At 48.8% G+C, this 14,819-nt stretch overlaps 1 protein-coding gene across 3 annotated transcripts in view; it reads right to left on the reverse strand.

Annotated features, from left to right (window-relative positions):
* The window catches only part of LOC116943581 (heart- and neural crest derivatives-expressed protein 2), a 54,801-nt gene extending 46,301 nt beyond the window's left edge, over window positions 1–8,500 (reverse strand). For 2 of the 3 annotated variants that reach the window (XR_012942172.1, XM_032956541.2), the window contains exons 1-2: window positions 7,025–8,491; window positions 4,449–4,496 (exon numbers count right to left, since the gene is read on the reverse strand). Coding sequence is in view for 2 of the 3 variants with exons in the window: in XM_032956541.2 (XP_032812432.2) it covers window positions 4,449–4,496; window positions 7,025–7,771 (795 nt within the window). In the remaining variant the exon portion in view is untranslated. Of the gene's footprint in view, window positions 1–4,448; window positions 4,497–7,024 lie in introns of all 3 variants that reach the window. The other variant, XM_032956542.2, reaches the window with a different exon arrangement.
* Window positions 8,501–14,819: the final 6,319 nt, after the last annotated feature.

Genomic DNA, 14,819 nt, shown 5'->3' on the forward strand with positions numbered 1-14,819 from the left:
GTTGGGCTAGTCGAGTGGTTGGAGCGCTCGGCACACAGTTGAAAGATTCCAAGTGGTCGACTCAGCCAATTCTCCATCGGTGTTGGGGGGTCGATACATTTAGTACCAATTTTTGGCAGTCAGCTGCGGTTGTCTTGTAGATATAGCTGGCCATAGGAATGTTGAGTTTCAGCCGCTGGCTCAAGGATGCACCCGACATCAACAGGAAATGTGTAGTATATCATGCATGCACGTATTTAAGGATGTTCTCGTGTACACAGACGCACTGATGTGAGACGGTCTCCACACACTCATGTACATACGCACAACTGCATAAAATTGTTGACATATAATAATAAAAAAGTTAACTGTTTAGGTGCCTTAGTGTATAGATGTGTGTACCAGTAACCGGGTGTGTGTATATATACGAACATATACATATATATGGGATCCCCCATATAGCCTTTAATGGACCTTTGGAGCAAGTTCTGTGAGCGAGTGCTGATGTTCACTGCCCGCACCGGGTACTCGGTTAAAGGCTGAGTCGACCAAAAGAAGGTCCAGGACCGGTCCAGACATTAGTCACTGATGTTGGCCTTGAGCGGAATCCGAAATCGTTTCGCCAGGTTCGTTCGCGCAGCATAGCGCTAACCACTGCACAACCACTCGCCGCACTCTTATACATGGACACATAAACACGAGTAATAAATTACATAGACAAAGATCCCCCGTATAGCCTGTAACAAACTGTTGGGGCAAGTGCTGTTAGCGAGCACCTATGAAGGCCAGAACGGCACACGACGGGGTGGGTGGCCAGCACCACGCCCGTCCGCCTTTGTCTCCCTAGTGGCGATGTTTACTACATACCGCACCAGGTACTTATTTGAGGCTGAGTTGACCTCGGGGAGGCCCAGAATCGGTTCACACACATGCACACAAACATTTGCAAACAAAGATATATACACACCCAAGCATACATTCATACACAATATACAGACAAAAAGATCCCCCCCTCCCCCCGTATAGCTTTCAACACAATGTTGGGACAAGTGCAGTTAACGAATAGCACCTACGAAGGCCGGCACGGCACGACACGCGGACACATTATACGGTGTACACACAAAACACACACATGTATACTCACGTAGACATTCGCATAAAGACAACACCCGCATATACGCGGAAGCCCATACAAACCTGTTAAGCCCTTACCAGTGCCCTCTACCTGATTACAGACCAAGTGAGACCGTGTTGGTCACACCGTGCCCCTTACAAACCTCAACAACGTTCATCCTTACAAAGCCCTTATAGAAACGGCTTACGCCGTATGCACCCGAACACTCAAATTCCCTGTACAAGAATACGGGTAAACCGTATGGGTTGACTGATATGCCAACAATACAAAACAACAACAACAACATAATACAGGTTTTTTTGGGGGTTAGATCGCGTAACTGTACGTGTCGTTAAAGCCGCCGCCACCACCCGACACAGCCGATTAGTAAGGTTGTGTCACGTAAACAGAACGTGCCGCTTAATTACTAGTACAGCACACCGATGTGTTGGACAGCCAAGCCACAACATTTACAATCCACAACATTTACAAGCTACAACAACAACAACAATATTGTAGATCGATCAGTTAATGTATCGGCTGAAACAACGTGCAGCCTGGGGCGCATTATACGCGGCCAATTCTCCATCGGCCGCTTCGTGGCACGCAGCGGCACTTGCCGGCGCTCGAGCGGCTGCCGGCGGCGGTGGAGGTCGACTTCGCTCCACCGTCACACGGGGGACTCGAATAAGGAGGCCGGATTGTGAGCAGCGAATGCTTTAGAGGGTGGGTCGGTGGATGGGAGGGGGGGGGGGCGTCTCTGTCATCGTGGTCACCGCGTAAGCGCTGTGTGCCCTTGACCCTGACGCACTGAGAGGCCTCTATCGGGGTGGGTGGATAGGTGGTGGTGGTGTTTGGTTGGTTGGGGGGGGGGGGGACGACCTCCGAGTGAATGGGCAGCGATGCTAGGAAAACAAAATGGAGCGGCAAATGAGAGAGGAGGCGTTTAACCCTTGCGCTGCGCTAGCTTTTGCGCAGGGCGCAACACGCATCTGCAGCTCGTGCCGTGGTCCCTTTCTCTTTACGAGCGGCGCTCGTCTCTCACGCGTTGTTAGCATCGTGTTTGTCACTACTGTTATGTAGCAGCAGCAGCATCATCGTCGTCGTCGTCGTCGTCAATAGCTGTGTTGTCAAACGGTGCACCGTGAGCTCGGTCTCATCTTGCAATGTCGGCACGAGGACACGCGCGCGGCCGTACGAAGTGGACGTTGGTGTTTGTTTACGGAGTAGAGCCACGTCGGCACGAACGAGTCTCGTTAATGTGGAACTCAGCGACGTCAGAATGAGCGTAAATAGTGTGTTGTGATATAATGCCATGCATGTGCTTGAACGAGGGGGCGCCATGCCCCCCCTCCCCCCTCCCCCCCCAACCACGCGTTACGCGTTGCGAATGCGCAGATTATCTCGGACAAATGCACAACGCTTTGTCAATCCACAGCTAGATGGAAACCCTCTCCACGCCTTGTCGCTCATGGCGGGGATGAGGAGGGGGTTGTTTTGACCATACTTCACCACGCTGGTCCGTTGCGGAGCTGGTGCATGCAGTGGGTGGGTGAGCAGCACTCGGAACCAGTGTAACGAGACGACTCAACGAGAGCGCAAGCGCGCTAACCACTGCGCCACCGCTCCACATTAATGGTGACTTACACTGTAACGTATGTGCGTTTAAACTTCTTTCGCACCGTACGTAGTCAGCCGTGCTGATCGGTGGTGCGGGGAAATGTCAGCAGCAAGGGGGTTTGTTGTGCCCTTTGGTGAACTCTGCTCATTGTCATCAGCAGTGGCTCCCCCCCCCCTCCCCCCCCCCCCCCCCAGTTAATCGGGCATAAATGTTCAAATTACTCGGAGATCGGTTGTTGTTGTCGTGTATTTAACAAGACATGAATTCGAACGACGGGGTGGAGCGGTGGTGCAGTGGTTAGCACAATCGGCAGCCGAGTTTTATTCCCGGCCACGGCTAACATCAGCGGTGAGTGATATCAGAACCGGTCCTTGGGGTGTCTCCTTCACCAAGCTGCACTGACCAGCGTGGTGAAGTATGGTCAAAACAACCCCCCCCCCCTCTCCCCTGACTAACGCAGTGTGTGGAGCCTTCATTCCATCCAGCAGTGGATGATTTGAGCGGCAGCTTAATAATCATCGTAGCTTGTATATGGTTGCAATAAACGCGCAGACATCTTTCGCTGTACTCCTTTTATACTTTAAATTGTGATGGTTGGGCAAGATAAACAATTATTACTCAAGGTAAATTATGTATGTCTGACCGTTCTATTATTTGAGGCCTGTTTCAAAATCATAATTTTCCGAAGATACGTTAATGCATTTTACGACAAAACGTTTTGATAAATTACCTTAAAAATACAGTTAATAGATCGTTACACTTTTCGTAGCTAATTCTCATTACTGTTTGCCTTTTTACTTGGTGCGTATAGGGTACGAAGACCAGGAGATGCCAAAGCGTGCAAATATAGTTTGTATAGAATGTATACATGCTAAACACTTGAACAGTATTTAGACTTTTTGTAGATTATGAGCAGAGTCCATTCGGAAATATATCATTAAAACTAAAATGATGGAACATTTATTTACGTGTCGATAAACAAAAATCCTCGCCGAGTCTCAAGACTGCGATTTCAGGAGGGTCCTGCATTTACAACGTTTGGCCAATTGCATTGTAATGAGCAATACCGTATTCTCAGAGTTCAAAATAAGCAAATATTTTATATCCCTACATTTTTTTAAAAACGTAGGAGGTTCTGGAAGGTCTGGAGTGTGTTTGTGTGCGGAGCGGTAGTGTAGCAGTTAGCATGCGAACCCCGCCACCTGAGTTCGATTCCCGCTCACGGCCAACACCAGTGGCGATGATCAGAACCGGTCCTGGGCCTCCCTTAGGTCGACTCAGCATAAAATGAATACCTCGTGTGGTGTGTAAACATCGCCACTGGGGAGACAAAGGCGGCCGGGCGTGGTGCTGGCCACCCACCCCTTCGTGCGCCGTGCCGGCTTTCATAGGTGCTCGCTAACAGCACTTGCCCCAAAAGTATGCTAAGCCTATACGGGGGATCTTTGTCTCTGTTTGTGTGAAAACAGATTTGAATACATTTATTGACACCGCGCAAAGGTGTCTTGGGGTGCGTCTTATTTTCCGGAGCCTCTTATAATCCACAGAATTACGGCAAATGATTAAGTGATAAGATATACAGATTAGGGGGCGGGGAGAGTTAGTTTGACGCTCATTCAACATATCCATGGACTCGCTGCATGTCTCGGCAACCTCGTGCCATGTACAAAAAAAACACTCGTGCACAGGCCTATTGTACGGGCAAGGGTGTCGGGACGGAGTGCGCGGACATGCCTTTTGTTGTTCATGCGTTATCGGGACTACTTGGACAGATGGCCTCTTCTACGAAGAGGTCGGGGGAGGAGGAGGAGGAGAGGAAACAAACAGAAATGCAAAGTCAAACAACAACACAAAGTACACTTAGTCACGGTTAGCATCGACACGCGTGCAGGGACTAAGTCACAAGGTAAAAGAAGATGAACCGCACTTCGTTGTATCGCTGTTTAACGCGCGTTATACAATCAGAATGCATTTTATGAATATAGCGGCAGCATAGGGTGGTCCAAGATCAACGGTGACAGTTCACTTACGTCTATGCTTCTGCACAATTAGCGTTGCATTCATCTACGTATCATACAATTGCACGTTCATCTCTGTAATATGTAAACATAAACTCGACACGCTCCTCGACAACACTGCCTTAAGATTGAACGCATTTGTTGACAAGTTTGTAACAAATTATGCTTCTGCACCACTGCCAACGCAGCATCATCACCACGTAATTTCTGTTGTATGTTTGATGATGAAGACGATGATGATGATGATGTGGGTGCTAGGCGGATTCTTATATCGCAGAATCGCGAGAGGAGGTGGTGGCGGCGGCGGATTGGGGAGGCCTTCATCCAGCAGTGGACTGACCATGGCTGGTGATGATTTTTAAGACGATTATTATGGTGATGATGATGATGATGAATGTGCATGACGTGTGTGAACTCGCGCTTGTGAGTGTAACACATCAAAAGTCTAACTTTAAACTGAAATGTAAACACCGTTGGCACATATGTATACACTATACATCTTCATATTTTCGCACCACTGAAAGTTTTAAAGGTATAGTCAATGCGCGTGCCTCTAAAAGCTCCGCGAGCCGACGCGGAGAAGAGCCTGCGAATGTTCCTTTTTTTATTTGTGACTACAACTCGTGCGACAAGAGGGCATTTAAATCCCCTGGCAGGTCCAATGCATCCGTCGCTTTAGCACGCGGCGACAGTGACAGCCGAACTGACTCATGGCCCTAAACCCTGCGACGCAATCCTCACTCCCATCGCAATCCTCACTCCCATCGTGGGACATGTTTACGGGATGGAGGATCTGTCAGGTTTTGAAAGAACCCCTGCAAGTAGTGGTTCGCTCTGGCTCTCTCGCTCTCTCTATCCCCACGTGCATAACACCGATGCGTCTTATCAAAGTCGCATTCCTCTCGTGGTTGTCACGTGAGACTTGTGCAAGGGCCGCACCGCTGCTGACTCAATGGTAAAAATATGCCCACTAACCACCCCCCCCCCCGCCTAAAAAAATCTGTACAAATTGCACTGATTTATCACATTTTTTCCCACCACCACCACCACCAGCACTCCCCACTCCCCAAATAAGGGGATGCACTGTACTACGGAGCAATATTTCACGTTTGAGGCAAAATAATTAATCTGGAGTAATATCCTCAGGGTTCACGAGTGTGCGTTCTGTCCACGTGTCTCCCTGCGTATGTATTCCTATCCCCGTTCATACTCGGCGCCAACTGATAGGACACACACGTACACACAAGCGCAATCGAGAATGTGTTGTTTGATTACAATAAAGATAAAATGTTGGCACACATCCTGGATAATAATTGGCCTGGCGTTTGCCCAAAAACCGTTGGATTGCTTCCTTTCAGTGAAACATATTCACTCTTCCCGCAGCTGAAGCACAGATTGATATCAAGTTCTAAGTATACAGTGAGGTCCGTGCGAGTGTATACGCTACAGGCTTCTTTAAACAAAGTCCAATAGTTCAAGTTCGCGCGTTCAGTCGTGCTACTGGACACAATGTACTTTTGGTAATGACGTGATTGTTGTTGTTGCGCTGTTTGGAACTCGTTGCAAGCACCAACGTGACGTGATCGCTTTCTGTGTCTGCCCTGCAGAAGGTCCATTGCTCGAAACGTGGAACTGGTGTATATTACTATTGAAGCAGTGTTGACGGCGCACCGTGTATCCGAGTGGTCTAATGTGCGCTTACGCACCACTTATAAACGCAGTCTCTCTTATTGTTTAAAAGCATTCAACTTCAAGATATATATTTTTGGGGGGGGGGGGCTGATTACCCCACCGCTGCATACGCTCAAATGTAACGACCTGTTTGCGTCGAATCGCCCAACAAACGAACCACAGTCGTAGGTGTACAGACACTGACCGCTTGCGACGTTTAATGCACCCAGTCGAAGATGGAACCAGCTCTCTGTCCCCAGTTCTAATATGAATCGAGTTCTATGTTCCCCCTCTTCTATTATGTACACAGTTCGATCATCGTCTATCCAGTTCTATTACGAACCCAGTTCTATCCTCCCAGTCACATGATGTACCCGGTTCTATTATCGCTGCAGTGCGATTCATGCAACCCAGTGCTATTACGTAAACCCAGGTCTCTTCTATATCACGCAGTTGTACGCTCGCATGGCTGCGCGGATAGTTGCTTGTTACACACAGCTACATGCGCTCGGTACCATGCAGCTAGTTCAAATCTTCCACTTCTACCGAGTCCCGAGTCCCGTGCCGCGAGTCCCGCGAACCCAGCGCCTGCGCTACTCCCGGCCGTGCGTGCGTCCATACCGTTCCGTCGACGGCGCGCTCCGACCGGCCATCGCTGTCCGCCAGATCGGCCCTGAATCCAGACGTCGTCTCTCCACCACTGTCGCCCTTATCCAGGACGTCCATCAGGTAGGAGATGTAGCTGGTGGCGAGGCGCAGCGTCTTGATCTTGGACAGCTTCGTGTCCACGGGCACGTTGGGAATGTGGCCGCGCAGCTCCGCGAACGCGCTGTTGATGCTCTGGGTGCGGCGCCGCTCCTTGCGCGGAGGCTGCGGCGGCCCCGGTCCCACCCCGGCCGAGTGTGGCCGTAGCCTCCGGCCGCACGCCCTCTCCCCGAGCCCCCGCAGGGCGCCGCAATACGCAGCAGCCGCGGCGGCCGCGGCGGCGGCGGCGGCCGTGGTAGCGACCGCACCTCCGTTGATGGCCCCTCCGCCGCCCCCTCCTCCGACTCCCGCGCCTCCTCCGACTCCCGCGCCGCCGCCGCCGCTGCCTCCGTGCACGGCGGCCGCCTCAGAGACCTGCATCGACCCCGGACCCCGGAGGACTCCTCCGGGGTAGCTGGCGGCGGTAAGCCCGTTGTAGTGGCACGGCACGCTGGCGTAGTCCGCTGCCATATCAGCCGCGCCCCCGAGCACCCAGCCGCGGAGGTAGAGGCTCTCGTCATGATGATGGTGGTGGTGGTGGTGGCGGCGTCCGGCGGCCGCCACGCAAGGGTAGAGGTCGTACATGACCGGGTGGTGGTGAGGGTAGCCACCCACCAGACTCATGCTGCGGCGGTCACAAACCACGCGGACGACACGCGCCGAGCCCAGCTGAGCCGCCGATTCCTTCGCGTTCCTACCGCTCCGCTTCCCCACCACCCACGCCCCCAACTCGCCACCTCTCTCTCTCTCGCTCTCTCCGCTCGGGGTGCGATGAACGAGCACGAAGCACGAACGAGGCGGAGAAAGCCGGACGCGTCGATCATAAACGAGAGCGCCGACTGCACAGGTCGGAATCGGTGGCACGTGTTCGCGGACACATGCTCGGTTGACCTTCTGCCGCAGGAAGAGGCACTCAGAGAAAAATCATAAAAATCGCCTCCTCGGTCGCATCGACGGCCACGGAGCGCTGCGTTCTCTCCGATGGAAGCCAACAATGTCCATGACGTTTGGGAATTTATACAAATGACCGGGCTGCTATGTTGTAGGCGGAGGGTGGTCGGGATGGGAGGAGAGGAGGAGGAGGGGAATGCAGAGGCGAGCTATTGTGCGTACGCTCATTTCACGCAATCATCCGGCCAATCGGAAGCGGCAGTTCAACTTGGGAGTATATCCCGCCAGCCAAAGTTCAAGCGAATGGTTATTTACGTCCGTGCGATGTCCGTACACACGTTTGTTTTGACAGTGCGTTATCGTGTGGTTCCGCAGGCGCGTGTGAAGTTTGCGCTGTGTTATAACGTGTGTCATCGCTACTATCGTCATAGTTCGGTGTCGTTATGAGCATGGTATACATCATCATTAGCATCATCATCATCATCATACTTATCACGTTGCTCACGATCGTTATCATCGCGATCTTTGCGTGCCAAGAAATGCGTAACTTTTACGGAAAATAGTTGTTTTTAGCAGTTTCTGTTAATACAACTTGAAAAAAATTGGATCGCGAAGGGTTTTTTTTTTTCCCTCTCTCTGAAGCATCCAGCAATAGTTGTGAATAACAAAGTTAAACTGTTGCGTTTGTTTTTTGTTGTTATTTTTTTGTTTTGTTTTAGAAAACCAATGACCGTTTCGTAACGAATAGAAATCACAAACGTATCGTATGTGTCTAAATATCCGCTAATTTACACCGACGAATACGATACCGGGACGGGGTCGGACGGTCGTTCCGACTGCACGTGTTGTCTTATTATAGTCCGCACGTTGTCAATCCACTGCTGGATGAAAAGGGTCTCTTCCCACGCCGTGTTGGTCGTGACGGTTGTCTGACCATACTTCACCACGCCGGTGAGTGCGGGCTGGTAAAAGCCACGCGTCTAAATGCAATTGTATTCGTCTATGTTGATGTTTTAGAGTCGGTAACAGTGCACTGTTAACGCATAACCCGTCTTGAAACCATTTCGAAGGCAATTCTTATCTCATACACGCACGCTCGTAACCGATGTGAATTCTGTTGATGCTCGGGAGCAGTGGGTCTTCACCTTCACTGCAGCATTGGCACCCCTTTGGTTCTCGATCGTAAACATTTTTACAATGCTAATCAATACAAAGGGTTTGATGAAAAAAAAAAACAAAGTAATTGTGCTTACCTGCTCCGTGCTTTTGTCTTTTCGATGATTTACCTTCTAAAAATAATCTGGCCATATCTCGCATCCCTAGGGGGTGCGTACATCCAAAGGTTAAGAACCACTGTTTTAGATGGACGACTGCAATGGTGACATTTGTTTACACGTTCAGTCGACTCGATACTCCTATTACGCATTCCGAATTTTCAGAATGTGAACGAGGCTCCCGAAATTTTCAGCCCGGAGAGTTGACCGCTGTCACACGTCCTTAAACTTCTACATCGCTTTACGCTTCGTGATAAACACACCGACTAATATAGGAGCCCCCATCATCAGTGGACCGAGTAATTCGCCTGCCATGCATTGTGACGCCAAGGTCGATGGACGCGGTCACACTCTGTGCTCAATGCCAGGTTCGTATCGAGCGTCCCATTTCAAAGCCTACGAACAATAGCATAGCATCCTCTGTGTGTCTATGTTGTGTGTCTCTCTCTGTGTGTCTCTGTGTTGTCTCTCTCTGTGTGTCTGTCTGTGTGTCTATGTTGGTGTCTCTCTCTGTGTGTCTCTGTGTTGTCTCTCTCTGTGTGTCCGTCTGTGTGTCTATGTTGTGTGTCTCTCTCTGTGTGTATGTGTTGTCTCTCTCTCTGCTTGTGTGTCTGTCTGTGTGTCTATGTTGTGTGTCTCTGTGCCTCTCTCTGTGTGTCTGTCTGTGTGTCTATGTTGTGTGTCTCTCTTTCTCTGTGTCTGTGTTGTCTCTCTCTGCTTATGTGTCTCTCTGTGTGTCTATGTTGTGTGTCTCTCTCTGTGTGTATGTGTTGTCTCTCTCTGCTTGTGTGTCTGTGTGTCTATGTTGTGTGTCTCTCTCTGCTTGTGTGTCTGTCTGTGTGTCTATGTTGTGTGTCTCTCTCTGTGTGTATGTGTTGTCTCTCTCTGCTTGTGTGTCTGTCTGTGTGTCTATGTTGTGTGTCTCTCTCTGCGTGTCTGTGTTGTCTCTCTCTGCTTGGGCGTCTGTCTGTGTGTGTGTCTCCGTGTCTGTGTTTTGTCTCTCGCTCTCAAATTTAGTTCTACCTGATGATGACTGCTCGTGTTGCAATCGAAACGGCGTATTCTATTATTTATTTTATTTTCTTTCTACGTGACTTTTCCGAAAGAACCAACGAGTAATAGCATCCCGTGCTTGCAGCACGTGTCTGGTAGACCGATTGGTCAAACGACAGACGCATCAAACTAGATTGGAAGCTTTCGTGACTGCAGGAATAATTACTCTTTGGTTCTTTCGGTAAAGTCACGTAGAAAGAAAATACAGACACACAAGCAGAAAGAGAGACAACACAGACACACACACAGAGAGAGAGACACACACAACAATGACACACAGAGACACACAGAGAGAGACACACAACATAGACACACAGACAGACACACAAGCAGAGAGAGACACACAACATAGACACACAGAGAGAGAGACACACACACCATAGACACACAGACAGACACACAAGCAGAGAGAGAGACAACACAGATACACACAGAGAGAGACACACAACATAGACACACAGAGACACACAGAGAGACACACACAACATAGACACACATACAGACACAAGCAAAGAGAGAGACAACACAGATACACACAGAGAGAGACACACAACATATACACACAGAGACACACAAGCAGAGAGAGACAACACAGAGACACACAACATAGACAACATAGAGACACACAAGCAGAGAGAGACAACACAGAGACACAGAGAGAGACACAACATAGACACACAGACAGACACACAAGCAGAGAGAGAGACAACACAGACACACAGAGAGAGACACACAACATAGACCCACAGAGACACACAAGCAGAGAGAGACAACACAGAGACACACAGAGAGAGAGACACACACAACATAGACCCACAGACAGACACACAAGCAGAGAGAGACAACACAGAGACACACAGAGAGAGACACACAACATAGACACACAGAGAGACACACAAGCAGAGAGAGACAACACAGAGACACACAGAGAGAGACACACAACATAGACACACAGAGACACACAAGCAGTGAGAAAGACAACACAGAGACACACAGAGAGAGACACACAACATAGACACACAGAGACACACAAGCAGAGAGAAAGACAACACAGAGACACACAGAGACACACAACATAGACACACAGAGACACACAAGCAGAGAGAAAGACAACACAGAGACACACAGAGAGAGAGAAACACAACATAGACACACAGAGACGCATCCTACAGGTTATTGACCACGGGGAGTGCTTTCCCTGACTACTTGCCACGCTATCCCTATCCGCGACATCACTCGTAGGTTTTGGCGGTGCCCAGCCAGGGTTGTCATCACAAGAGATGGAGGCAGGGCCGCGGGCGAGTGAAGTTACGGCGATCGTATGGCGAGGCGGCACGTGTGCTCAAGTTAAAGCGGTGGCGTGCAAAGCGTCCTTCGATCCATTCGTGACGATCGGGGAGACTTCGTCGCATGCCGGGGTTTTTTTTAACGCAGAAACCGCAGCCGGAGACGGATGCGCGTCCACATTCGGTGGTGGTCGTGGTGATGATGGTGCAGTCTTGAGATTGACTTTGATTTGGCTGCAGGCTGATGGAACGCCTTGACGCCCCAACGCCGTAAGTGTGCATGTTATATATGTACGTACCTATGCGTGTGTGTGTGTATGTGTATACGGGGAGCGGGAGTGTAGCGGTTAGCGCCCTGCACCATGAACCCCAGCCACCCGAGTTCGATTCCCGCTCACGGCCAACACCAGAGACGATTATCTCAACCGGTCCTGGGTCTCCCCTAGGTCGACTCAGCCTCAAATGAGTACCTGGTGCGGTGTGTAAACATCGCCACTAGGGAGACAAAGGCGGCCGGGCGTGGTGTTGGCCACCCACCCCCTCGTGTGCCGGGCCGACCTTCATAGGTGCTACTCGCAAACAGCACTTGTCCCAACAGTCTGTTAAGGCTATAGGGGGGTCTTTATGTACACCTTCTGGGCTATCCACGCCTGTATTTATACGTCCCTACTAAAGTGATACATTATACCCCTATAAATATATGTCAATATACGCAATTAGATTGTTGAACACTCACACCTATGTAAGATACGGAGCCATCAATTTTCCAATATTCGATCAGCTGTTATTATAAATCAGTGGGATATCTATATACAATCACAGTGTGTGTACAGTAGACGTGTTTAAACAACACTGCCTTAAATCATAAAAACAACTGCTATAACAATAATTATATATTCGGCGACGTTTTGGACAATGACCCTTCATGGGACATAAATGGTTCATGTTCGTTCGTGGTCTATATGCTATGAAGAAGGATCGACCATTGATTTGGTCGACACTTTACCAACTGTGTTTTTTTTGTCTTTTAAGGCATTGCTTTGGAGCATGTTTAGTTATTTTCTGTTAATTGTGCTTTGTGCACCACGGCCAACGCAGCGTCACCAACTCATCTTTGTGTATATGTATATGCACTGGCTCTTGATTATGATACGAGAGAGTGGACTGAATGCACGCACGGATTCCAGCAGTTAACTGTCTTGCATAGGACACGTCGTTCACATATATATAAAACTATAAACTATTTTTAAAAATATTTTACCAGGTAAGCCTCGGTGATCTATATAGCTCTTTTTCAGAAGCGACCAGAACACAAATACGAGCTCAACGAAGTTGCCAATCGTGTGGAAATGTATAGCAGCCAGATACTCTAAACGCACGTTTCTAAATGTGGAGGGAAAACCCGGAAAAAGATCCGCGCGACTAAGAGGAGAGAGACACGCAAACTCCAAATATACAGCAGCAAGCGTCTAGGTCGTGATCGAACCCACGACCTCCTGTATACCAGGCGAAGTAGGTAACATCTCCTAGCCACCCGTATTCAAAGCAGCAACTGGCTATGGAGGTGACACAACACCACGCACTAAGGGATATTGTGTTGCATACCTTTGTATTCGGGTAGTAAAGGAAACATACGTCCTTTTAAACAAAAATATGTATCTTCCAATAATGATCACATCGGTACTTTCTTTTAGCAGGTTCCTCTGTACACTTCCCAGGTACAGAGAGAACGCCATCCGACAACGCCATTCTGGGGCCTATTCGCTGCGCATGCAGCTCGTCTTCAATCAGATGTTCCGGCTTGCCTACCTTGCCCAGCGGTTGAGTGTGGGGAAACAATAGAACCGGAACAACAGCGGACCGCACGTGGGCTCAGAAACTAGGACGCCCCCACGCTCAATCCGGCACTGCTTACAGATCATCAGCAACAGAATCTGATGAGCTATAAAGCTCTTTTTTTAACATGTCCAGTCGGGGCACGGGGTTAGAAGGTTACAACAACAAATAATAATAGAAAAACACGACCTCTTTTCCTCTCTCTCAACATCGTAAATATTATATGCTTGGTTCTTTCAGTAAAGTGACGTAGAAGGGAAACAATAAAATAACAAAAATATAAAACAATAAAATTCTCACGACGTTTCGACTGCAACACAAGCAGTCGAAACGTCGTGAGAATTTTATTGTTTTATATTTTTATTATTATTTTATTGTTTCCCTTTTACGTGACTTTACCGAAAGAACCAAGAATTTGAATCCCTGCAGTCACGAAAGCTTTAAATCAAAATAAAATCGTAAATATTCATTAAAAAAAATCTCGATGCAGAAGATTGGTGCTGGATACAGAAGCCACATTTGCAAATGCGATTTGTAACCTTTGATCCTTACCACCCGTGTATTGTTAGCGTGATGGGTTGCTGGCTTCGGAACTCATTCGCATCCTCTAACTTTGCTTAATTTGTTTTTGCCCTTTTTTTATTGCTAACAGTGCTGTCAGTTGCTGACCGATTTGCTTCATATTAATTCAGGCCTGCGCTCAGCAGCAACTGCGATATGAAAAGTGATTAGGAATCGTGCGATTATATATCATGCACACTTTTCGTGGCCAATTGTTTGAACCAACTACCTGATGATTCACGTAACCGCTTGTCGAACACAATTAATTATACACATAGATAAACGATGTATTCCTACAACGCAATCCACTTTTAAAATAGGCGAAATTGTGTATATTTTAAACTTCGAAGAGGTAACTGGTCACCTTCCAGGCTAACTTTGCAGGCAATGGCCCATAAAACCCAAATCAAACGCCGTTGCCTAAAACGTCAGCCCACTACCGTATACAGTTATAAACAGTCCAACCTCGATTATCCGAGATAATGTGTTGAGGGGAAGGGTGGGTATTGGCTAGGATAACACAAAACAACACAAGGCATTTAAATTGAAGTACAGGAAACGTACTCCTTGATTACCCATCTCACATGGGGGGGGGGGGGGGTGAACACGTACAAAATGAATGCGCTGTTTCTTTTCGTCGTTTCTTCAAGTGATCACTTCACTCGCCCACATGCTCGTGGTCACGTGGACACCGAGTTACTGACCCGCGACGAGTGAGTAGCAACGAGCAATTAAAACTCGCGCACACTTATAGATTATCCAGTTTAGCAA

The sequence above is a fragment of the Petromyzon marinus genome, chromosome 18 (genome assembly GCF_048934315.1).
Source record: "Petromyzon marinus isolate PM22_M1 ecotype Great Lakes invasive population chromosome 18, UKy_Petmar_22M1.pri1.0, whole genome shotgun sequence".
In the NCBI taxonomy this organism is placed as follows: Eukaryota; Metazoa; Chordata; class Hyperoartia; order Petromyzontiformes; family Petromyzontidae; genus Petromyzon; species Petromyzon marinus.